Here is a 26116-nt window from a genome sequence, read left to right as displayed (position 1 = left end):
ACTACACTCATTTTGACAGCCAGTGGTTTAGGTGACAAACAATTATACTGATTTATCTGTGCATCTTGACTTCAGTTTTAGTTCCTTATGAAACAATCTCGTTATATTCTAACGATCTGCACTATAATTCTTGCTTGGAGTGTTAGAGCATTGCAGTAGCAGTTCTTTCACTGCTGGTGAGATACCAGACATTCAAAACCCCTGGTTTCAGTTGATTATAACTTTATCTGGAAATTCCTGTTTCTGGAAGGGTGGGATTTTCAAATTAGCTCAGTGCTGGCATACCTCAGTTCACAGTGAAGTCAAAGAGAATCCAACCCTTCATCTACTTGATTATTCTTCAGTTAGCTAGGGAGTGTTAGAACATTTTTAGCTCTTATACAATGTTTTAGACACTTTTGGCACTCAGAGAATTCAAAAGTTTGTCTGTATAAACTTAAAAATTGGTATTTACAGTAGATAGGTTTGGTTTGGGCCAAACCTCTCCATTCTCTATGAACAACAGGAAAAGTACCACATCAATCCACATATTTAAGACTATATAGGCCAACCATGGAATCCCTAAAAGAATTTTCTCAGTCAAGGAACTTGGCTCTGATCTAGCATGAGAGCAAGTGTCCCTGACTTCAGTGTGAAGATCCACATGCTTACATGTTTTGTTGGATCAGGGACCAACACATGATATTTTAAAAGTTGCATTACAAATCCATAAGGCTATGGATATAGAGGAAACAAAATGGCTATGCACAGCCGAAGATGTGCAATGAGTATCTCAGGTAATATAGAGTATATTTCAGGTCTCAAACTGCTGGTATTTTTGTCTGAAAAGGGCAATTAGAAATTTTTAAATTGAGAAAAGAGCTTTGTTTCTCACCCCACTTACTCCCATCTTCTCTGAACTCAAACACCTGGAGGCATTTCGCTCCAACTCTTGGAATAGATCAGGCATGGAAAATTTCCTCTCCATATATGAATGTTTCAGAAAACCATGAGCATCCGGCAACAGGATTCTGTGATGGAAACTATTCTGTTTAATTAACTACAGTTGGTGTTCAACTGTGAATGCTGTAATACTCCCTATAGGTTGTCTGATCATTTAGAACCTGATCCAAAGCCCATAGGACTCGATGGGAGTTTCTCCTTTCCTTTAAAACACCAAATGCCCTTACTGTAATGCATATCAACAAATCACCCCAGAAATGGTAGATACTGTTCTGTTGAAATTTTGCTATAAAATTTTAACCAGTTTCATCCAACTCTACCAGTTAAGGAGGTACTAACCTGTGGATTCCTTCTTTATCCTCCCCTCATCCACCTGAACTTCCAAACAGGAAACTTCACGAGACTGTACCAGAGACAACGAATAAAAGATAGATAAAATGACACAAACAAAACTAAATCTGATTCCCCTGCTAGTCTCTTGCTATCCAGATGGGAAGGAGGTGGGGGTGTTGTGCAGACTGCAAGATCAGCCCCTGGGAGGACTAATTACTCCATGATGCTTTGCAACAGCTTCCAATGAAAGTCTCTGGAGAGACTCGTGTCTAGTCCTCAGCTGAAGGGATGGTGGGTTGAGACTTACTATATGACTTCTAGGATGGTTGTATATGGATGGAGAAAACAGAAGTATCCTCAGGCCTGCACCAAGGAGGCAATAGATTCCCCAGGAAAAAAAATGAGAGAAAGCTACTGAAATAACAGCTGTAATTGAAAGGACCAGCCACAGAAGAAGCTTTACAGTTATATAGATATATTGCTACCTCATACCAGCCACACTATCAGTAATGGTGTATGGGAAATCTCACAGCTAGTCCAATTTTAGCTTCTCCCAACAGGAGTCACTCTAGATAATGGAGCAGGAACACTGGCTGTGAGGATGCTCACAGCTGTACCACTTCTAGTCTTTGCCATTCAGTGACACACTGTGGGACTGTGGAGGAGCGCGGCTTGGGGCAGTTCACAGCTCTTCCAGTTCAGTTTCTCCTAACATGGGAGATGTGCGGGAGAGCGGACTGTCATGTTCACTGATTTTAGAGTAGCAGCCGTGTTAGCCTGTATTTGCAAAAAGAAAAGGAGGACTTGTGGCACCTTAGAGACTAATCAATTTATTTGAGCATAAGCTTTCGTGAGCTACAGCTCACTTCATCCGATGCATCCGATGAAGTGAGCTGTAGCTCACGAAAGCTCATGCTCAAATAAATTGGTTAGTCTCTAAAGTGCCACAAGTACTCCTTTTTTTTTTGTCATGGTCACTGGGATCCAATGCCAGCCTATTTCTCAGAAGAGATTTTGTGTTGGAAGGATAACTGTGGGGCAACTCGTTCTCTGTTCAAAGCAGTATGATGTGCATTGCTATACAGTAGAGGAAAGATAATAGAAAATAAAAATTACCACTAATACACCATTGGTAGCAATGTTTTCAGGAAGATCTGGACTAAAAAGAAAGAAAGAAATATATTCAGTTCATAACTAGTATTTAAATAATAATTTAAGGACATGAATTGCCATTTTTGTTCTTTATTTGTATTTTGCTTATTTTAATTTTTGTCACTCTTGGAAGTGTTGAGTCTGACAGCACAGGCTAGCAACAGGAGTAATTCTCAATGTATGTTCCAGTTTTCCTCGTATTCCTGTGAAACTCTAAATAAATCTGGCTTTTTAAAGCTCCTGCTATTCCAGTACTAGAGCTGTGCTGAGCAGAGACTGCTGATTGTGCCAAAAGAGGGTAGTTTTCAAATGTACATCAAGCTGAATTTGCTGACAGGTAGAAACCACTGAATATATTCCATTGGCCAAAAATATCCACACTTGACTCTGGAGGACCAGAGCTGAAAGGCTAATGAATTAGTCCATCATGTCATAATAAGCATAAAGAGACAATTTTTCCCCATTCACTCTGAACATCAATAGCAAAACTAAATTTAAAACTGAGATATACATGCCCATCTTATTATTTCACAGAAATGGGTTAGAAGCCTTTTTAGTACTTAAATCTGTTTTAAATGCCACATACAGACCAACTGGTGGGGGAAATCAGCAGACATTCCTGCACTTCCCTCAATTTTCATTTTAGCTTTAAAATTCACCTGGATGCCTAAGTGTGACCTCATTAAAACAACATTGCCAACTATTCCACTACTCAATGCCATTCAGAAACATCCAGCTAATGTACTTGTCCAGTAAGGCTGAACATACACTATCAACTACATCCACATGGGTCTGGCCACGTGGCTTTAGGTGAGAGCAAGTGTACAAATCATGTTCCTTGTTGTTAATTAATTTCTGACGCCTCTAACAATTATGTTATTTGACAACACTTGGATTTTACTCACCTGCTCTCCATTGTGAATTCAACCTCTAGCTCTTCCTTTCCCTAAAAATGGAAATTAATTAAGTCATTACATGATTACTCCTCTCCATAAAGATACTATATAAATCTGACCCCTTGATATGCATAGAACTTCCGCAAAGTAACTTTTCCCTCGTCTTGGTGCAAATGCAATGTGCTTCATTTTCTTCAGTTTCAATCTAATTTATATTATATCCATTATATTATTCTGCTTTCCAGTAGCTGATTTTCCCATTACCAGGAGAGGCTTTTGAAATAAGTCACACCTGTCACTCTCTTTTCCCTCTTTGGGGAATGATGAAGAGAGAGAAATATTTCTGAATGAGCAATAGACAGCTTCACCTGTCTTTGAAAACTTTCCTTACCTTAGCAGCAACAGTACCTAACCTGCTTGGTCACAATACACCACATAAGTCATCAGACATTAAACTTTCCTTTCAAGTGACCTTACATTCTACTGACAATAATTTGTCACTTAAGAAAACATGAAATACGGGGCCCAATTTTCTGATATATGTACCCAAATCTGAATTTGGAGACTTAAATTATAAAATTGGCATTAATATTTCTCAGAGGACCCCAGCATAGAATCAGTTTGTATTTACCACAAAGACGTGGATTTAAGTCCTATTTAGACATTCATGTTTGAACATTGGGCTCACAGTACATAACTGCTGCATCAGTTGTTTCTGTGTCAGTGCAAAATAGATCCACAGATCAGAACCACTAGCTCCAACTGCAAAAGAGCCTCTAATGCCATTAGGGGTGAAACTATAGTCTTTGGCTGGTTCAGCCTTGCTATGAAGATCAGCAATAAGACAGACTTGGTCAACGGTGTCAAATTCTCACCAACATCCTTTAAACAACTGTGTGAAGGTGCTTGTCCACACTTTTATTCTAAATACAGAAACAATGTTGTGGTGTCTTACAATGAGGCAAGCTGAGAAGTTGATATGGGGAGATGGCTAATACTGTAAGTACACAGCAAGGAAAAAATAAGTTTGAACATTTACAGGGAAAACTGAGATAAGTGTATCCTTCTTATCAAGTTCTGCCTTTGATTTCAGTCCTCACCTGTGGATTCACCAGAAAGTTCAGCCGAACTGTTTCTCCAAGTTGGATTTTAGATACATCAAAAAAAACAGTGAGGAGATGGTCATCTGGAGTGTGTTCATCTTCATCACAGACTTTCAGCTCCAGGATATTCTAGAAACAAAAGTAAGATAATGCTTAAAAGTGTAGGAAACAGAAGTTCCAGCCCTCACAAGTGGGGAAATGAACTGCAGAATTCATAGAATCATAGACCTTAAGGTCAGAAGGGACCATTTTGATCATCTAGTCTGACCTCCTGCACAACACAGACCACAGAATTTCACCCACCCACTCCTGTAACAAACCCCTAACCTATGTCTGAGCTACTGAAGTCCTCAACCCGTGGTTTAAAGACTTCAAGGTGCAGAGAATCCTCCAGCAAGTGACCCGTGCCCCATGCTGCAGAGGAAGGCAAAAACCCCCCAAGGCCTCTGCCAATATGCCCTGGAGGAAAATTCCTTCCCGACGCCAAATATGGCAATCAGCTAAACCCTGAGCATGTGGGCAAGACTCACCAGCCAGATACCCAGGAAAGAATTCTCTGTCGTAACTCAGATCCCACCCCAGCTAACATCCCATCACAGGCTATTGGGCATATATACCGCTAATAGTCAAGATCAATTAATTGCCAAAATTAGGCTATCCCATCATACCATTTCCTCCATAAACTTATCAAGCTTAGTCTTGAAGCCAGATAGGTCTTTTGCCCCCACTGCTTCCCTTGGAAGGCTATTCCACAACTTCACTCCTCTGATGGTTAGAAACCTTCATATAATTTCAAGTCTAATGGCCAGTTTATATCCATTTGTTCTTGTGTCCACATTGGTACTGAGCCTAAATAATTCCTCTCCCTCTCCGGTATTTATCCTCTGATATATTTATAGAGAGCAATCATATCTCCCCGCAACCTTCTTTTGGTTAGGCTAAACAAGCCAAGCTCTTTGAGTCTCCTCTCATAAGACAGGTTTTCCATTCCTTGGATCATCCTAATAGCCCTTCTCTGTACCTCTTCCACTTTGAATTCATCCTTCTTAAACAAGGGAGACCAGAACTGCACACAGTATTCCAGATGAGGTCTCACCAGTGCCTTGTATAATGGTACTAACACCTCCTTATCTCTACTGGAAATACCTCGCCTGATGCATCCCAAGACCACATTAGCTTTTTTCACAGCCGTATCACATTGGCGGCTCATAGTCATCCTGTGATCGACCAATACTCCGAGGTTCTTCTCCTCCTCTGTTACTTCCAAGTGATGCGTCCCCAACTTATAAAATGTTTTGTTATTAATCCCTAAATGCATGACCTTGCACTTATCACTATTAAATTTCATTCTATTACTATTACTCCAGTTTACAAGGTCATCCAGATCTTCCTGTATGATATCCCCATCCTTCTCTGTATTGGCAATACCTCCCAGCTTTGTGTCATCGGCAAACTTTATTAGCACATTCCCACTTTTTGTGCCAAGGTCAGTAAAAAAAAAGATTAAATAAGATTGGTCCCAAAACCAATCCCTGAGGAACTCCACTAGTAACCTCCTTCCAGCCTGACAGTTCACCTTTCAGTGTGACCCGTCATAGTCTCCCCTTTAACCAGTTCCTTAGCCACCTTTCAGTTTTCATGTTGATTCCCATCTTTTCCAATTTAATTAATAATTCCCCATGTGAAACTATATCAAATGCCTTACTGAAATCAAGGTAAATTAGATCCACTGCATTTCCTTTGTCTAAAAAATCTGTTACCTTCTCAAAGAAGGAGATCGGGTTGGTTTGGCACAAAATACCTTTTGTAAAACCATGTTGTATTTTGTCCCAATTACCATTGACCTCAAAGTACTTAACTACTTCCTCCTTCAAATTTTTTTCCAAGACCTTGCATATTACAGATGTCAAACTAACAGGCCCGTAGTTATCTGGAACACCTTTTTTCCCTTTCTTAAGAATAGGAACTATGTTAGCAATTCTCCAATCATACGGTACAACCCCTGAGTTTACATTAAAAAAATCTTGCTAATGGGCTTGCAATTTCGTGTGCCAGTTCCTTTAATATACTTGGATGAAGATTAACTGGGCCCCCTGATTTAGTCCCATTAAGCTGTTCGAGTTTGGCTTCTACCTCAGATGTGGTAATATCTACCTCCATATCCTCACTCCCATTTGTCAACCTAGCATTATCCCTAACTTCCTCATTAGCCTCATTAAAGACTGAGGCAAAGTATTTGTTTAGATATTAGGCCATGCCTAGTTTATCCTTAACCTCCACTCCATCCTCAGTGTTTAGCGGTCCCACTTCTTCTTTCTTTTTCTTCTTCTTATTTATATGACTATAGAACCTTTTACTATTGGTTTTAATTGCCTTTGCAAGGTCCAAACTCTACATGGCTTTTGGCCTTTCTCACTTTATCCCTACAAGTTCTGACCTCAATAAAGTAGCTTTCCTTGCTAATCCCTCCCATCTTCCACTCCTGGTAGGCTTTCTGCTTTTTCTTGGTCACCTCTCTGAGAAGAATTAAAAGGTGAGTGATAAAATGAGACAAAGAAAACAGGAAAGGGGATGTTTGGCAGTGACCCAGCTGTGAATAAGTATATTTAAAGTCTAAATAAAATATTGCTTTGTTGCCTGCCCACTTTTAGTGTCAAAGGCTAGAAGTGTGGTCAAATAATACTCAGCTACCTTTACATGAATTAAGACATGCAACCTCTACTGAGTTGGCTCAAAGATTTATCTACAGTAATCCCTGCTATCCAAAAGACTATTCCTATCCCCTCTGTGAGAAAGAAATGGAAGATGTAATGTTACATAGTATACATATTATGGTAACCCTTATATGGTTATTGCCGGTATATCCACCCCAAGTACTATAGTGGGGCAGGGAAATTACTGTTAAGCTCCTGGTGATTACAGGATTAATCCATATTTATTTGTTTCCAGTAATCCACACTGCAGGTCAGCTGGTGATTATTTTTATACCCAATAAATGTAATAGCTTATAATATAAAATGAACTAGTATAATTACTGCATAATTATATATGCCTTGTGCTCCTGCCTGCTGTGAGATGAAGAGGGAAGCAAAACTGCACAAAAATGTGTGATGGGGCTGTGCAGAGGGGAAAATAGTTATCCTAAATATTCTCCCTTTCTGCAAAACAATATGAGGCTTGCTAACCAGTTCGGAAGTGTAATTCAGTTTGCCATCAGCGAGCAATGGTAGCTAGGTGGAGATATGTGTCCTCACATCTTGTACACAAAGGTATAAAAAACTCTCTAGAGGCAGCAAAGCAGCTGAGTAGAAATGTGACATCTTGTGCAATACTAGTTGCTGCTCAAGTGTGGCCACGCATCTTTTCCAGTATAACCAGCCCTTCCACATTACTTTGTTTGGTGTTCATGTGCTATGTGAGTTCTAGTGTGCACAGTTCAACAGCCTAGGCCTTGCAGCTCAGCATCCAGGTTGGGCTGAGGGGTTTCCTACTTTGAGGCTGCGGCACATAGCTGGGATACAAAGCAGCACTTTCATTGCTGTGAAAAGTCTCGTTTTACTATTTCAGAAATGGTCAGGGTGCAAGGGTCATTTGAGGAGTTTGGTTGGCAGGACTAGAGATCTACCAGCCCCTGACAACAAGGAGTTCACGGTGTCTTACCTTGACCTGACTCTGAATCCTGAAGTGGAAAGTTTCATTCCACACTGGGTTTTTGGAGTTCTTGACAGTTTTGGTCCGGGCCTTTTTGACTGAAGCAGTCGGTAGCCATAGGCTCACATAGCAATCAGACTGGGTTACTGTGTAAGAAAGGTACAGATTAAATGGAAATGAAGTAATATACTATATCTAGGGCTAATTTATTTATTGAATTTACTCTATGTATACATGGCGATCTAGATAATTCAGTACACTAAGGTAGCTGATGTTCGATCATGCCTGTCCAATATGGCGCCATTTGCCCCAACCAATTTTCTCTTTTTGCAAAACTATTAGCATTTTTAATTATTGGAAAAATAATGAATGAACTTAAACCTGTTCAAAATGCATAGCTATATTGTACTCTCCACCAAGGAGATAGAGAATCAAGTTTCAGAGTAACAGCCGTGTTAGTCTGTATTCGCAGAAAGAAAAGGAGTACTTGTGGCACCTTAGAGACTAACGAATTTATTTGAGCATGAGCTTTCGTGAGCTACAGCTCACTTCATCAGATGCATACCGTGGAAACTGCAGCAGACTCTATATATACACAGAGAATATGAAACAATACCTCCTCCCACCCCACTGTCCTGCTGGTAATAGCTTATCTAAAAGCCATTTCCAGCACAAATCCAGGTTTTCTCACCCTCCGCCCCCCCACACAAATTCACTCTCCTGCTGGTGATAGCCCATCCAAAGTGACAACTCTTTACACAATGTGCATGATAATGAAGTTAGGCCATTTCCTGCACAAATCCAGGTTCTCTCACTCCCTCACCCCCCTCCAAAAACCCACCCCCATACACACACAAACTCACTCTCCTGCTGGTAATAGCTCATCCAAACTGGCCACTCTCCAAGTTTAAATCCAAGTTAAACCAGAACATCGGGGGGGGGGGGGTAGGAAAAAACAAGAGGAAATAGGCTACCTTGCATAATGACTTAGCCACTCCCAGTCTCTATTTAAGCCTAAATTAATAGTATCCAATTTGCAAATGAATTCCAATTCAGCAGTTTCTCGCTGGAGTCTGGATTTGAAGTTTTTTTGTTTTAAGATAGCGACCTTCATGTCTGTGATTGCGTGACCAGAGAGATTGAAGTGTTCTCCGACTGGTTTATGAATGTTATAATTCTTGACATCTGATTTGTGTCCATTTATTCTTTTACGTAGAGACTGTCCAGTTTGACCAATGTACATGGCAGAGGGGCATTGCTGGCACATGATGGCATAAATCACATTGGTGGATGTGCAGGTGAACGAGCCTCTGATAGTGTGGCTGATGTTATTAGGCCCTGTGATGGTGTCCCCTGAATAGATATGTGGGCACAATTGGCAACGGGCTTTGTTGCAAGGATAAGTTCCTGGGTTAGTGGTTCTGTTGTGTGGTATGTGGTTGTTGGTGAGTATTTGCTTCAGGTTGCGGGGCTGTCTGTAGGCAAGGACTGGCCTGTCTCCCAAGATTTGTGAGAGTGTTGGGTCATCCTTTAGGATAGGTTGTAGATCCTTAATAATGCGTTGGAGGGGTTTTAGTTGGGGGCTGAAGGTGACGGCTAGTGGCGTTCTGTTATTTTCTTTGTTAGGCCTGTCCTGTAGTAGGTAACTTCTGGGAACTCTTCTGGCTCTATCAATCTGTTTCTTTACTTCCGCAGGTGGGTATTGTAGTTGTAAGAAAGCTTGACAGAGATCTTGTAGGTGTTTGTCTCTGTCTGAGGGGTTGGAGCAAATGCGGTTGTATCGCAGAGCTTGGCTGTAGACGATGGATCGTGTGGTGTGGTCAGGGTGAAAGCTGGAGGCATGCAGGTAGGAATAGCGGTCAGTAGGTTTCCGGTATAGGGTGGTGTTTATGTGACCATTGTTTATTAGCACTGTAGTGTCCAGGAAGTGTATCTCTTGTGTGGACTGGACCAGGCTGAGGTTGGTGGTGGGATGGAAATTGTTGAAATCATGGTGGAATTCCTCAAGGGCTTCTTTTCCATGGGTCCAGATGATGAAGATGTCATCAATATAGCGCAAGTAGAGTAGGGGCTTTAGGGGACGAGAGCTGAGGAAGCGTTGTTCTAAATCAGAATCAAGTTTGTATGCTTTGCATTATCTGGGGCTTCAGAAAGGGTTAACAGTCTACAAATCATTGTGTATCAGAAAAGCTCTTCCCTGAACTGGTCTAGGAATCATCTCATGTTTGGCTCTCACTCTGAAGGAAAAAGGAAGGTTTAAGGATCCTCTTTTCTTTCACCAGCCACATGACAGGATTTCTCCCCGAGTGCTTGCCAGAATTGGGAGGAAATGCATGGGCAGCATGGTCATCTATGCACCATGCCCTGCTCCCAATGTGCTTTGCTCTCTAAGCAGGTGCTCGTCTGGTCAGCCAGCTAGCATATTTTCTGCTGTCAGCAGTGTGTGCTGCTCCTAATCAAAGAAGTAGCATGTACGCTTGGCAGTGCACTTCACTAGCCCCCTCTGCAACCATAGGATGCATGATCAGCACCACTACCACCATTCCCCTAAGATCCGGGCAGGATTGTGACTAAGAATCTCCCAATGCCAACTGGCAAGGGGATTACAAAAACTATCCTGGTCCTGGTATGTACATTCTAGTTCACCAACATATATCACGAGAAATCTTAAATGAAAGCCAGGGTCACACTGGTCATTAATATTGTTGTAAAAGGTAAGGAGTTATGTATCTATAGGGAAAATATGTTCCTAAAGTCTGTTTCAGGGCATAGCTGACAAACAGGTTTCCTGCCAAAAGATGCGTATTCACTTGTCTCTGTTGACATTTAAATTAAGTGTTGTAAGCCAACACAATGGAAGCTCCGTTTACATTCAAAGTCAACAGGGGGATGTGAAATCAACAGGGAGGCAGTACACCAGAGAATAGGCTGCAGGGGGTTATTTGATTCTGGGTACAAACAATGAACTCTGGGGGAAATGAGCAGAAGGCAGGAAGACACCACTTTATCCTGCACCTAGGAAGTAATCGGGCAGTACACTTACAAATGGGATCACAAGCTGCCCTGGTTGAAATGCTGCAAAGGTCATTTGGGGTGAGATAAACTTCTTTAGATAGGAGGCTAACCTGTTAAGTTTAGTCTCTAGATATCGTATTATGATTTTATTTGATACATAACCTTTTGTTGTACTTTGCAAGTGGCTTTATTAATCTTCATCTTGTTGATTTCAGACCAATTCTCTAATTTGTCAAGGTCCTTTTGAATTCTAATCCTATCCTCCAAAGGGTTTACAACCACTCCCAGGTTGGTGTCATCTGCAAATTGTATAAGATTTCTCTTCATTCCATTATCCAAGTCATTAATGAAAATATTTACTAGTATCTGATCCAGGACAGATGCCTGGGGGAACCCACTAGATTCTTTCTCCGAGTTTGACAGCAAATCCCTGATAACTACTCTTTGAATACAGTTTTTCAACCAGTTTTGCACACGCCTTATGGTAATTTCCTCTAAACCACATCTCCTTAGTTTGCATATGAGAATGTCATGGGGGCCTCTATCAAAACCCTTACTAAAACCAAGATATATCATGTCTACAGCTTTCCCCTACCCTCTACGAGGCCAGTAATACTGTCAAAGAAGGAAATTAGGTTTGTTTGGCATGATTTGTTCTTGACAAATCCATGCTGGCTATTATTTGTAACCCTATTATCCGCTAGGTGCTTACAAATTGTTTAATGATTTGTTCCAGTATCTTTCCAGATTTGGAAATTAGACTGACTGGTCTGTTGCTCCCTGGGTCCTCTTTCTTCCACTTTTCAAAGATAGGAACTATGTTTGCCCTTCTCCAGTACCCCGGGACCATACCAATTCTCCATGAGTTCTCAAAAGTCATAGCTAACAGCTCCGAGATTGTTCCAACTAGTTCCTTACGTACACTAAGCTGAACTTCATCAGGCCCTGGTGACTTGAATACATTTAATTTATCTAAATATTCTTTAACCTAGTCTTTCCCTATTTTGGTTTGCATTCTTTCCCCCTGGTTGTTAATATTGTGTGTTAGGTATCTGGTTCACAATTAACTTTTTTAGTGTAGACTGAAGCAAAACAGGCATTAAACACTTAATGCTTCTTGATGTCGTCTGCTATTAGCTTTTCTTCCCTGCTAAGTAGAGGACTTACACTTTCCTTCACCTTTGCCTGTACTTCTCTGGTACAAAAAGAATTCTAAAAAATACGTGCTAATGTCTCAACAGTTTGATGCCTATTCTTAATCCAAAATGCTTTACCTTTGCCTTCCACTATTTTATGTCTGGAAAAATCAGTCCTTCCAGAATCAAAGAAGACAGCATATGCTAGGTGCCTTCAACCACTGAATAGTGTCCATACAGACAGCACACTTAATACTGTAGAAGGCTACTGCAATATTGTATTGCCTAAGCAAGGACTGATTTATGCCTGTCAAAGGCATCAGAATTGTTTTGGATATTTAGTGCTGGGTGCAGAAACTGGTTGCTTTTTTGGGTGGGAGAGGCAGTATTTGGAGGAATGGCTAGTGTTGTATGTTGAGGTGGCTTCTCCTCTTCCTCTGTCAGGATAGTACAGTGCAGCTCTTAGTTGGTGCAGTCTGACCCAGTGGGTGAGCTCTTATGGCCCACTTGAGGGTCACAGCCAATTGGCTGGGAAGAACTGATCTATAGTTTTGTTGTGAATCAGCTGAGCATTGGTGGGTCAGCAGAGGGAAGTTTGGTGAGTCTATTGATGGTAATTCTACAGCTGCTCTTTTCTCCCTGCTCGGGGAGGCGATGGGTGGCCAACAGAGGAGAATCCAGGGCAGTTGGGAGAAATGCATCACAGAGGGAGGATTTCTGGGGCTGTTGGCAGGAGCAAAGCATTTCAAGGTAGTTGGAGGGGGTTATTGGAACCTACCAAGGTTCTACAGACCAAAGAGCTGGGACAGCTGAAGCCTATATAGGGCTTGCCTAGGATGGGGGGCACACAGCATGGTACCAGGGATTGTCAGACTCTGCATTGCTACCCATTGAGGGAAAAAGAACTAAGTTTATTCTCAGGGCAGACTAAGGGCAGGGCTATACTACAGACCTTTGTCAGAATAACTACATCACTCAGCTGCATCATACTGACCTTAACGCCCCATGTAGACAGCACTATGTTGGCAGGAGAGCTTCTCCCCCTAACATAGCTACCATCTCTCGCGGAGGTGGATTATCTATGCAGGCAGGAGAGCTCTCTCCCACCTGCACAGGAGCATCTTTTCTTAAGTGCTACACAGACACACAGTTTTTAGTTTCAGAGTAGCAACTGTGTTAGTCTGTATTCACAAAAAAGAAAAGGAGGACTTGTGGCACCTTAGAGACTGACAAATTTATTTGAGCATAAGCTTTCGTGAGCTACAGCTCACTTCATCGGATGCATTCAATAGCAATGTTTTTAGTGTGGACCTGCCCCAAGAGTCTCCGTGTTTTGATGAAATGAACAGAGTCATTAAGGAACTGCTTGAAACTGATCTGATTAGCAGGGTGTCCAGAGAGACAATGCAAGCTCCAATTACGCATGGATTGACACTCTCAGCAGGGAAGCTGAGCAGAGACTCCAGCTGGAAAACAAAGGACTGAGAGGTGTGAGATTGGGCAATAAGTGTGGGCTCTGGAAGAACCATGTAGCTCTCCCCTGGGATTAATGAAATCAGAGAGAGACAGAGCCTGAAAATGGAACTCACTACAGTTTAGCTGATGAACTGTGGCTTGACCATAATGGACTATGCTTTAAGCTTTATGTCTCTATAAGGCTACCATAAGGACTTTCAATGCTGTGGTCCAGTTGACTAATAAATCCTACTCTGTTTTGAAAACACTACTTGGGTGTCACTGCAAATACCCAGGGTGCATTAGTCCCTGAAGACTGTCCAAGTCACCATTAGGAACCTATCTCAGTTGGACTTGCTGAGTGTGAAGCAGGAGTGCTGAAGCCCACTCAGTCTAGGAGGCAGGGTGTGCCCTACCCAGAAGGATGGTTGAGACCCCTTGGGGATCTGCCACACTGAAGGAGTTGTTCCAAGAGACTGTTTAGAAGCTGGGGTATAGCACTGATCCTATGGATCTGTGACAACAGCATAGACAGCTGATCAGCTTTTTGTTGTAAGAGTACAGGATGACTGATTTAGCAAGACAAAGAATCCAATTCTAGATTGATAGAGCTTTCCACAGGTTGGCAAGGAAATGTGTTAGTGCTTGGTATGGTAATTGTGACTGATTCCTGCTCCTTTTGCTTACTGAGTATCCTTTTTTCTTACTAATACATCTGGCTTCACAACTTTCTGCAACGGGAACTCACCAAACTGATGTATTTGCTTCTGCAGGGTCTGTCAGAATGGAGAAGTCCCAGCTTTGAATCTTTATCCCTGCCGGCTCTTGATTTTTGCAAAAAATTTTAAAAATACTATAGAATAGACCCGATCAACGTATTTTGCCCATGTTTTGAATTTTTGGGGAAAAAAATTACCACTCCATAAGCTGGTGAAAAAAACAGCAATCAAAAAACCCCACCAAAGTCATTGACATTTTTAACATTCTTGAACAGTTTGACTATGTAACATTTGCCTTGGGAACCTGCCGTCCTAGGGATGAGTCTAAGTCAGCAAAAGTACACTTTTATAAACCTAGTTTTATTATGGTTTGCGTAATTTCATTGTTTGCAATTTTATCTTGTCACCTGATTTCCATACGAGTCCAAAAGTGCAGCTGGATGAAATCTGTAAAACGCTGCTATGTGAGTGAAAATGTGCCCAAGTTTCAAAGCAGCAGAGTAAGATGAGGGTGCTCTTTTGCATGGCATTGTGTTGGTTTCAATCTGGTTGTTTTAATTAGATATGGGCTGATGCCACAACCTTCACATCTGGATTTGAATTTGCCCAAAATTCAGGGGTATTTGGTGTGGGGTTTTGCTTCAGTCGGTTATAGAATTATAGGCCAGCTATGAAATTTGGCTTCAGAACTGAGCTCCTTTATAGCTGAGGGATGTTCAGATCCAAGATTTCAGTATGGGATGATTTCTAGCACTACTCTGCTATATCCCGATCATTCCCGAGCACTTTAGCTCCTTCCGGAGCGATGAGGTCTCTCTACCTGGTAAAAGAATCAAAATTCTTTTTTTGATTGGGTTTATATGCACAGTGCTTTACAAATATGACTTTGGCCCTTTTCACCATCATGACCATCCCAGGTCTTTTCCTAAAAAAGGCCATGTTAAAGCAGCTGTATGCTTGACACAGTCTAAGGGAAGTTGTATATGGATAAGAATAATCCTGTGGCAAAATTATACCCAAGTGTGAATGCATTTTGTTTCAGACAATAGGACACAAAGGTTAAATGTGAATCATAGGGTTACACTGTCCATTGTGCCCCACCCCTAAAACTGTATGAAGTGTACCCTAAAGAAAGAAGGTCTATTACTAATGGATGACTAGCCAGAGGAGACTGCTGCAAGTGGCATGGAGGAAACTGGTCATAAGTACAAATCACTATATATTGTTTATGAAGCTATTTGGAAAACTTTTCCATTTGAAATACACACCCACTCAAGTATTCAAGCTACAGTACAATGGACACACCCAAATCTGGATAAGCTGTGTCTTGTCTTATTTGGTTTTGCTTGTGCCTTTAAACTGTATATTCTATGGGTAGCCCTGACCTTTGGGAATCACAAGGTCAATGGTTTTACTCTTCCTTTCCTCAATATTTGGAACTTGGAAGTGACAAAGCTATCTTGGGTCTGTCTGGTTTTTTGGTTTTTGTTTGCTGCCCTTTCCCTCATACAGATAGACAGGAAAGTGTAAACCCATTGCTATGGTTTAGCATTTCTGTGTAAGGCTCTTGCATTCTAAATCCTGCTCTGATTCTGATTCCTTCTGTGGCTCTTAGTCAAGTCATGTAACCTCTCTGCCTCAGTTCCCCGTCTGTAAAATGGGAAGAATAATATTTATCTCTCTTCCTCATAGGTGATGGAGGAGGTTGTGATGATGAATATGTCAATGCTTGTAAAGTCTCACACATCCCAACACCTCCTCCAATGGTCCTAGTAGCTCCCATACCTGAGCTTATTTGGGGAACCAGACCAAGAAAAAAAATTAAATATTGGAAACAGCACAGAGGTTCCAGCACAAGTAGCTAAGCTCCTTATACCCTGCGGCAGGAGACCTGGAAGGGGCAAGGGGAAGCTGTCCTTGCCCCCTTTTTAATGTAAAAGGAGACATTTCATTTTTCAGTAACCCAAAGGATCACTTCATTGACCCTCCCCAAAATTCTCAGTCCAGCCTTGTCTATAGTGGTGTGATCATGCTTGGAGTTTGTGGAGAGCAATATATTGTTTCACAAGCCCACCCAAAAATATTTAGCGGCAAAGTCCTGTTATCTGTGTGGTCTTTACAGGCTGCTGTACAGTGTTGTGCATATCTGCAGCTTTATATTCATGATAAACAATAGTAATTACATGTAATAGACGAGGGTCAGGAGATCTAGGTTCTATTCTTAGCTCTACCACAGTCCCTCGGGGTGACTTTAGACAGGTCACTAAACGTCTTTGTATTTCATTTCCCATCTGTAAAATATATCTCATAATACTTTCCTACTTCCCAGGAGTGTCATGAGGCTTAATGCATTCATGCTTGTGAGGTACTTTGAGATCCTCAGGTGGAAGGCACTATAGAAATGCCAAGAATTGCTGTTATTACATTTTCTGCATAGCTTTCTTTTGTATTCTACCATGCTCGATCCAGGTACTCACCAAAAGGAAAAACCAGTTATTCACTCAGCTCTAATCATGGTATATCCAGTCCCTAAAAGTGTGCGTGATGTGTCAGCCCTAGGATCAGTGTTGGGCAATATACTTTATTAGGCTATTAAACAAGTTACTAATTATCTTTTGGTATAGAAGCAGGGCTGGGTCTTAATTGCACGGTACCATCAGAGATCATTACAGCAACATGATCCAAGTCTGAAAATATCACATCAACACATATTGCTCAAGCCAATAATACCAATACTGGAGCAAGGAACCAAGTCTGATGTCCCCATAATAGGTATCACACAGAAACACACCTCATCAAACAAGTAATGATAAATAATAGTACTTGGCACTTTTATATCTTTCATTCAAGGATCTCAAAGCACTTGACATGGTAGGTCAACAAACCCCCTTTTTACAGATGGGGAACCCGAGGCAGAGTCATGAATAGAAAACAGGCTTCCATGCTTTTGTATACCCCTGCGAGTAGATATCTGTGCAATGTCACAACACCTCAAGCACAGCGTGCACCGCAGGAAACAATGCCTACCACTTTGGAATCTTATGTTTTTAGAACACTACAACAGTGTACAAGACCAGCATGTAAACTGAAAAAAAAAAAAATCAAACATTGGAGGCCATATTTCTTCAAAGATTTCCAGTCACTCTGTAATTTTAAATTGGAGGTGATTCAGCTGCTGATCTAAGACATATGATGGTTACAATCATGGCAACAAATTATTATTATTGATGACCTTAGGCAATAATGTACTGCACACTGTATGAACCAGTACATAATGGTGGACAGCAGGGCATTCCCCCAGTATGGCATGGATCAAGTGTAATTATAAAGTATGTATATATATTTCCATTTAATCTTCCATAGTGCTCATTTGCATGGATGCTATAAATAAGCAAATAGTGAATGTGCCTAAACACCCCAAAGTCAACCCAACAGGCCCAAAGGGACTGGTGCACCCAGCCCCTAATCAAGACCATGTGCCATTGTACAACCCCTTGCTTTAAAACCAGATCAGTTTTGTTGTGCCCAGATAACCCCACTCTCGCCCTCTTCCTGCTCCTAATCCCATGTGATCAATGAGCTGACAGAGAAATATTGAAATGTCAGTGACTTGCTGTATAAGTGATGTGCTTACTGCTTGTGGCTGCACACACCCAGTGTCCAAAGTTCACTGCCCTAGGATGATTCAAACAGCATACAGACAGCTGCATCTTTGCACTACACAACTTTGTGTGCTGTGCGTAAGAGCTGAATGTTAATCCTATAGCTAATATAGTGGGGAACTGTTCGAGGAGCAATAATGTGTACCAGTGCATGCCATTAGTACGGAATCATAGAAATGTTGGTCTGGAAGGGACTTGGAGAAATTCCTCAAGTCCAGCCCCCAGTGCTGAGTCAGGACCAAGTAAACCGAAACCATCCCTGACAGGTGTTTGTCTAGTCTGTTCTTCAAAATCTCCCATGACGGACATTCCACAACCTCCCTTGGAAGCCCATTCCAGAGCTTAACTACCCTTAGAAAGTTTTTCCTAATATCTAACCTAAATCTCCCTTGCTGCAGATTAAGCCCATTATTTTTTGTCCTACCTTCAGGGGACATGGAGAACAACTGATCACCGTCCTCTTTATAAGAGCCCTTAACATATTTGAAGCCTGTTTTCAGGTCTTTTTTCAGGACTAAACATGGCCAGTTTTTTTAACCTTTCCTCATAGGTCAGGTTTTCTAAACTTTTTGTCATTTTTGTTATTCTCCTCTGGACTTTCTCCAATTTGTCCACATCTTTCTTAATGTACTGGACACGGTACTCCAGTTAAGGTCTCATCACTGCCAGTTAGAATACTTTCCATGTCTTCCATAGGACTCTTCTTTTGACACCCTCCAAAATAATGCTAGCGCTTTTTTTTTTTTTCTTTTTTTGTAACTGCATCACACTGTTGTCTCACATTCAATTTGTGATCCACTATAAATCCCGGATCCTTTTCCAGCAGTCGCACCGCCTCGTCAGTTGTTCCCCATTTTGTAGCTGTGCCCCTCATTTCTCCTTCCTAACTGAAGTACTTTTCACTCAGTCTTTACTGAGTTTCATCTTGTTGAATTTAGACCAATTCTCCAATTTGTCAAGGTCCTTTTAAATTCTAATTCTGCTCTCCAAAGCGCTAGCAATCCCACCCGACTTGGTGTCATCTACAGATTTTATAAGCACATTCTCCAAATACAAGTCATTAATAAAAATATTGACTAATGCTAGTCCCAGGGCAGACCCCTGCAGGCCCCCAGTAGATAGGCCGTGGCAGTTTGACAGCAAACCACTGATAACTATTCTTTGAGTATGGTCTTTCAAGCAGTTGTGCACCCACCTTATAATAATTTTTCTAAACCATATATCCCTAGTTTGCTTATGAGAATGTCATCTCGGACTCTGTCAAAAGCCTTACTAAAATCAAGATATCTCATGTCTACTGCTGCCCCCCGCCCTCCATCCACTAGCCAGTAACCTTGTCAAAGAAGAAAATTAGGTTAGTTTGGCATGATTAGTTCTTGACAAATCCATGCTGGTGATTCCTTATAAACCTGTTGTCCTCTAGGTGCTTACAAATTGATTGATCAAAAATTGGTTCAAGTATCTTTTCAGTATCAAAGTTGGGCTGACTTGTCTATAATTCCCTGGTTCCTTTTTGTTCCACTTTTAAAAGATTGGTACTAAGATGCCAGTATACCTATGTATTGTTTATTATACTGCCAGCAACTGGGTCTCTGATTTTCCTAAATACTCACACCACTGGCAATAACAGCAGTGGTATTTTTGTGATATTTTCTGGGCAATGTTTATAGTGAGGTCTGGAGGGTCAGTGAATCCCATAAGGATTAAAATAATCTGCATTAATATCTAGTTATAAGCAACCAAGCCCCAGACATGGTCTAAAACAAGTTATATGTCTGTAATGTGGGGGCAGAGAGTATCTAGGGCACAGACAATGGGCCAAATTCACAGATGGTCAATGGTGTTGTCAGTTATTGGTAAACAGTTGCAAATTGGTATAAATAGGTGTAGCTTACATACCAATGGGACAGTGGAGGCTGTAGCAGGAGAGGGCATGAAGATGCAAGACAAAAAGTCTAAATAAAGACTTCAAATTGTCTTGGACAAAAGCTCTTCTATGCGGAATGAATACTCATTAAAACAACCATAAACAAATAGTGATTATATCTGCAATGTATCTACTTGGTGGGAGTGCTAGTGAGCTATTGAGGGACAGGTGGTAGGAAAGGCCTTATTTAACATCTTCATTAAGAATCTGGAAGAAAAAGTAATCAGATGCTATTCTATTGGGAGGAGTTCTAAACACCAGCTGAGACAGATAAATGATACAAAGAGATTAGAAACCTGAGCTGAAAATAACAAAATGAGATTCATCATGGAAAAATGCAGAGTAAAATACCTGGGAAAAAATAACCTTAAATACAGATATTCAGTGGGAGAAAATAGGCCAGAAAGCTCTAATGGATAAAGCCACCTGCAAGTGAAAATGGACTGAACAGGAGAAGTAGCAGTCCCTCACTATCTGGCTCTTGTGCAATGACCTCTGGAATAGTCTGTTCACTTCTGGACACCACATTTCCCAAAAGACACCGACAAACTGAAGGGTGTTCCGAGAAGAGGAACAAAAATGGCAAAAGGGGGCAAGGACTGATTTATGAAGAATGATTTTAAAAGCTAAATACATACAGGTTGGTTCAGCAATAAGTAAGATAGATGTTTTATCTGCAAGTATCCATAGGAGAGAGAATTACTTATGGTCATACACAAGGGTTTAACTTGGATGAATTAGATGAACCTAAGAGAAGAAAATGTAATCTCAATATTAGGAAACTGACACTGTGGAGAAATCTCCACATTGACACTGCGGAGAAATCACGAACAGTGGTGGAGCCTTATCCTTCCAGAATGTCAAAACTAGACCAAACAAAACACTAGGAAAATGTACTGTAGGCAGATGACTTGGTGATCTAATGAAGTCTTCCATCTTTCTATGATTCTATGAAAACTTGTGAGGCTTGTGTTATTTTACATCTTCCTATTAATTTACTTATCCTGCTACACCCTCCCCTTTTGTTTCTTCACAGCATAAGTTACACCCAGCTGCCAACATGTAATTTACATCACCCTTTGTCACCTGTGAATTTGGCCCAAAGGGTTTAAACATTTTTTTTAAAAGACAGACATATTTTAGTGAAAACCTGTTTAATTATAATAGTCTACCAATTTTTATGCATTTCATAGGGGCAGTTGTATTTTTGTCATAAGAGATCCCATTAGTACATACAAATTAGATGCAGTGAATTACAGAGAGCAAATATTACTGAAATTAAATAGCAGTCATTTAGGCCCTGATTCTTCAGCTAGATCCAAGCAGGTGAACCCATGGATTTAGTAGGAGCCCTGAGAACTTCAACAAGGCTCTGCACAGGGTCTGTCCTCATCGTTCTAGTTGCAAGATTGGGGCTCTATACAGAAATACTTCACAGAGGATTTTTTCAGGGCAATGTCTGTAGTATTGAGTACTAGGGATGGTGAGTGGGGACTTCTGTGAATGTGGGCATGGAAGTCAGAATCACAAGTGCCACCATTTTTACTGTCCACATTTCAACCCTGTGGATTAGTGAGTTTTACTCACTCATCAGTAAACACAGATTATCTGCAACTCCTACTTGCAAAATGCTCTCAATACATCTCAAAACATCCTGAATCAGATACCAAAGGATGCCAAACCAATTTGTTTACAGCAGTAACTTCCTGCATATTAATATCTGCCTCAGAAGAGGTGATGCTTTTTGTTTTCAAAACTTTGTTTCTTTTCCTTCTTGATCTTTTGCACCTTGGAAATTTTTCGCTGGGAGCCCGGTGTTCCTCATTTGAAGGATGTACCCAGTCCACCAAAGCTCTCCTTTCACAAGCATCATTTCAGTGTTGTTTGTGCAACTTCTCATTATTCATGATTTCATCTTGCCACTTTGTGTGAATAATAGCTTAGAGGTGTTGTTGATTAAATGCTTTCAGCATTTATTTGCAGGCAATAACTTGTCTATGTTTCACAGAGTAAGGTAGAAAGGCTGCAGCATGGTAAACACACCTTGTGTCCAATACTGTTTTGGTTCCAGACTCCAGATTGCATTCTGTTATTGTGTGAATATGCCTTTTATATTCAAGCAATGACTTTAACAGGCAGCATGATCTAGTACAATAAGTATAGGACTGGGAACCTGGAACTCCTGACTTCTAATCCTGGCTCTTCCACTGCCGAGTCCTTTATCCAAAGATCTTCTTGAACTAGGAAGGGCAGTAATCCAACTTTAGGCAACTCCCACAAAAAAGAAAATCAGATGTGAGGAAGGGATAAAAAGCATTGGCTTCCCTCCCTGAAGACATTTACGGAAAGGAAAAGAAAAGAGCTGGTGAAGGGGTATGGTAAAGTCAATTTCAGGCAAGTGGCCAGTGCCCATTAGAGGGGAATTGTGTGGAGATAAGGACCCAGAATTAGCTTGACAGGGTGAGATAGTCTTCAGGCCCATAGGCCATTTCAATCTCCTCAAACAGGATTGAGATGGGGGAGGAAGATCCTTTTCTGCTCTCAGAGAGGTTCTGAAGGCTTCTATTCAGACTCCTGCACTGGGCCATTGGGAGAAGGGGCCTGGGAACTCACATAGGAGTCCTCCTCCTTACACTGAGCAACAGGAAAAGGGTCTTCAGGTAAAATTTCATGTTCCTGATTACTTCACTCTCCTTCCACAAGGAGAGGGGAATCAGAAGGCTCTTCTTCACATCCATTTGTCAGTGGGGAAGCCTATAGGGGACTCAAACAAAACACCAGTATTGGGAAACTAAAACTTCTGGATGGTTGCAATCCTGCATCATTTTATCTGAACCAAGGTAGTTCGGGCTGGTTCATGTAAAGGCATTTTGATTTTAGCCTCTCTATTTAAAATAGATTTACCAATACAAGACAAATCACTCCCTACTGTTTTCTGAAGAAGAGAAATCATCATTGTTCACAGCACTTTCTATTGTACTATGAATCGTATGTATTCTTTAAGAATATGACTAAAGTACTAATTTGCATAGTTATAACCTTCTGGGGCTTCTAGGAGAGTAACTGGGAATAAAAACAATTAGCCAAGTGAGGGCTCAATTATGCCTTGAAGGCACAGACCACACTGGGGGAAGGGCAGTGCCACACTGCCCAGTGGGAACTGCGGGAGGTAGTGTGTCTCCTAAAGAGAATGGTGCCTTTTCACTGAGGGTGACCAGAAAGTCCTGGAGATTGTCATTATGGACAACTCTCATAAATATAAAGGGAAGGGTAACCACCTTGCTGTATACAGTGCTATAAAATCCCTCCTGGCCAGAGGCAAAACCCTTTCACCTGTCAAGGGTTAAGAAGCTAAGATAACCTCGCTGGTACCTGACCAAAATGACCAATGAGAGGACAAGATACTTTCAAATCTGGAGGGTGGGGAACAAAGGGTTTGTCTGTCTGGGTGATGCTTTTGCCGGGAACAGATCAGGAATGCAGCCTTACAACTCCTGTTAAGTTAGTAAGTAACCTAGCTAGAAATGCGTTAGATTTCCTTTTGTTTAATGGTTGGTAAAATAAGCTGTGCTGGTTGGAATGTATATTCCTGGTTTTGTGTCTTTTTGTAACTTAAGGTTTTGCCGAGGGGGATTCTCTATGTTTTGAATCTGATTACCCTGTAAGGTATTTACCATCCTGATTTTACAGAGGTGATTCTTTTACCTTTTCTTTAATTACAATTCTTCTTTTAAGAACCTGATTGATTTTTCATTGTTCTTAAGATCCAAGACTTTGGGTCTGTATTCACCTGTACAAATTGGTGAGGATTCTTATCAACCCTTCCCCAGGAAAGGGGGTGTAGGGCTTGGGGGGATATTTTGGGGGAAGATATCTCCAAGTGGGCTCTTTCCCTGTTCTTTGTTTAAAATGCTTGGTGGTGGCAGCATAGGGTTCAAGAACAAGGCAAAGTTTGAACCTTGAGGAAGTTTTTAACCTAAGCTGGTAAGAATAAGCTTAGGGGGTCTTTCATGCAGGTCCCCACATCTGTACCCTAGAGTTCAGAGTGGGGAAGGAACCTTGACAACAACAGAAACTGTCCTCTCAGTACACAAACAAGAAACGTATAAACAAATTTACACCAACTGCTGGACTCTTTGAGAAAACACACAACACACGATACTGGAAGAAATGTGAAATTAAATCTTAGCATTTTTCATTTAGTCATGTAATCTGTCTTAACCTATTTTGAACAACCTATTCTGAGCAGCTTCCATAATAGGAAGGTAAAGCACAAGATGCTGTTTTTATTAAAGCCATGAGTAAATTATTCCTACACATTTGCAGTAAGAAAATCACGTAAGAGAAGAGAAGTGAATTAGATTCCTTTTCCTTCTCCTCTGGCAAAGTATCATCTATTCTCTTTAAACTAAGGTTATCTCAGAGGGAGGAAACGCCTCTGGGCAGAAACAGAAAGGAACCAGAAAGCTTTGCAAGGTTCCCCTCATTATTTTCCTCTGCATTATTTTGTCAAAGGCTGGGTTTTGCCCCCCTGAGGAAGATACTGGAGGTCTGACCCATAAGTCCTCTAGGATCTACTGTGGACACATGTCTATTCACATGAAGGCCTTGTGCCTCTGCATTGGCTTTGTACTTCCTGAAGCTCTACCGAGGCTTCCTGACATTGTCTCTCCTTGGAAGCCAGAAAGCAAGGGACCCTGAAGCTGGTGCCTCTCCTTCTGACCCCCACCTTCCTTAAAAGGGGTTCCTCAATCCAAAGAGCTTGTCACAGAAAGGGAAATAGTGCCTTTGGCTGTATTGTATTTCACAGTACACAGGAGATGAACATCCCCCCTCTCTACTCATGAATCCCTGGACCTGCAGACACCACTCTGTGCTCTTCAGAGGAATGGGGGTAGGGGGTGGAGAGGGACAGCACTGTGAGGGTGCTTGACCCTTCAACCATCTGCCTGGGGAGAGCCACACACACAGAAGTTCCTGTCATGCATGGATCCTAAGGGCAGAGTATGGACTTTGGTTCTCTGGTGTGTTCCAAGGTACTTTTGAATCTGACAGTGCTATATGGTTTCAGTGGGACAAGACATTCTGCCAAAGCTTCTTCTGTACAATATGGTAACTGGATTTTAGAATTTCACTGACAAAAGCTCTTATAATATACAATGTCCTCCAAGTGTACACCTGGGATCTAGGTACAGCATAGGGATTCATCTTTTCTTTTTTGTAATCTGTATGGTGTTTATGTTGCTTAGTTATACACCCGGTATTTTCACATCTATGAGGAAGCTCTGGGAACGGGAGAGATACTCACGCAGGTCAGCTTTCCGCAGATTTTTCATTCTGATAACTTTTACGCTGAGCAAGTTGCAAGGAGAGGGCTCCATCTGTTGAACAATGATAAACAAAAGACATGGAATGAACATACACAGAGAGAGAAATGAAATCCAGAGTAAGCTGAGTCTGCTATTGTGTCATCTTAAATATTTCAATACTAATCACCAAAGAGTTTCTGGATGAAATTCTTCCTTGTGACATATTCAGCTTCTTTCTCTGTGCAGGTTTAGGGCCATGTAGATCTGTGCTGTGCAGATTCTTCCCTTTTTTATTCTGGTAGAGCTAGGGGAGGCTCCATTTTAGAGGTGTGAGGTTATTTATTATAACTTATTCCACTCACTAATTGTCAATAAAAAGAGCTGGGGAGAAAATTGTATTAAACAATCAAAATGACAGGTGTGACGTAACATCTTATGATCCAATGACATGGAGATATATGATGGCTCATAAATTTATTTTGTTTTATCAATACCAGTTAATATATATAAAATAAAGATATCAGTTCCACTGATCTGTGCAAATTCAAAGGAAGTCATTTCACATCCACCATAACTTTAACAACAAATTAAATTCCAGCAGACTCTATTACTAACTCACTGAACAGCATTCCTTTTGTTTTGGGTTTTATGCAATCATTCACAGCTAATCTGGTGGATTCCTTGCAGAAGAAGCATAGTCTGTATAGGAATGAACAATATGTCTATTCCTTATTAAATCTTAAGTGATATTTTAAATATACTCTATATGGAGCTACAACTGAAAACCACATGGAAACTTCAACTATTTGAAAAATC

General features: G+C 41.1%; 1 protein-coding gene across 1 annotated transcript in view; it reads right to left on the bottom strand.

Moving 5' to 3' along the window:
- Positions 1-26116, bottom strand: part of LOC144266547 (cytosolic phospholipase A2 epsilon-like) — a 49013-nt gene that overhangs the window by 21241 nt on the left and 1656 nt on the right. The window contains 5 exon segments of the mRNA XM_077819981.1: positions 1282-1345; positions 2392-2434; positions 3333-3373; positions 4424-4555; positions 8087-8266. Coding sequence (XP_077676107.1) covers positions 1282-1345; positions 2392-2434; positions 3333-3373; positions 4424-4555; positions 8087-8266 — 460 coding nt within the window.

This window comes from Eretmochelys imbricata, chromosome 6, assembly GCF_965152235.1.
Source record: "Eretmochelys imbricata isolate rEreImb1 chromosome 6, rEreImb1.hap1, whole genome shotgun sequence".
Lineage (NCBI taxonomy): Eukaryota > Metazoa > Chordata > Testudines > Cheloniidae > Eretmochelys > Eretmochelys imbricata.
Note: the sequence above shows the minus strand (reverse complement) of the source record. Positions and strands in the feature narration are given on the sequence as shown.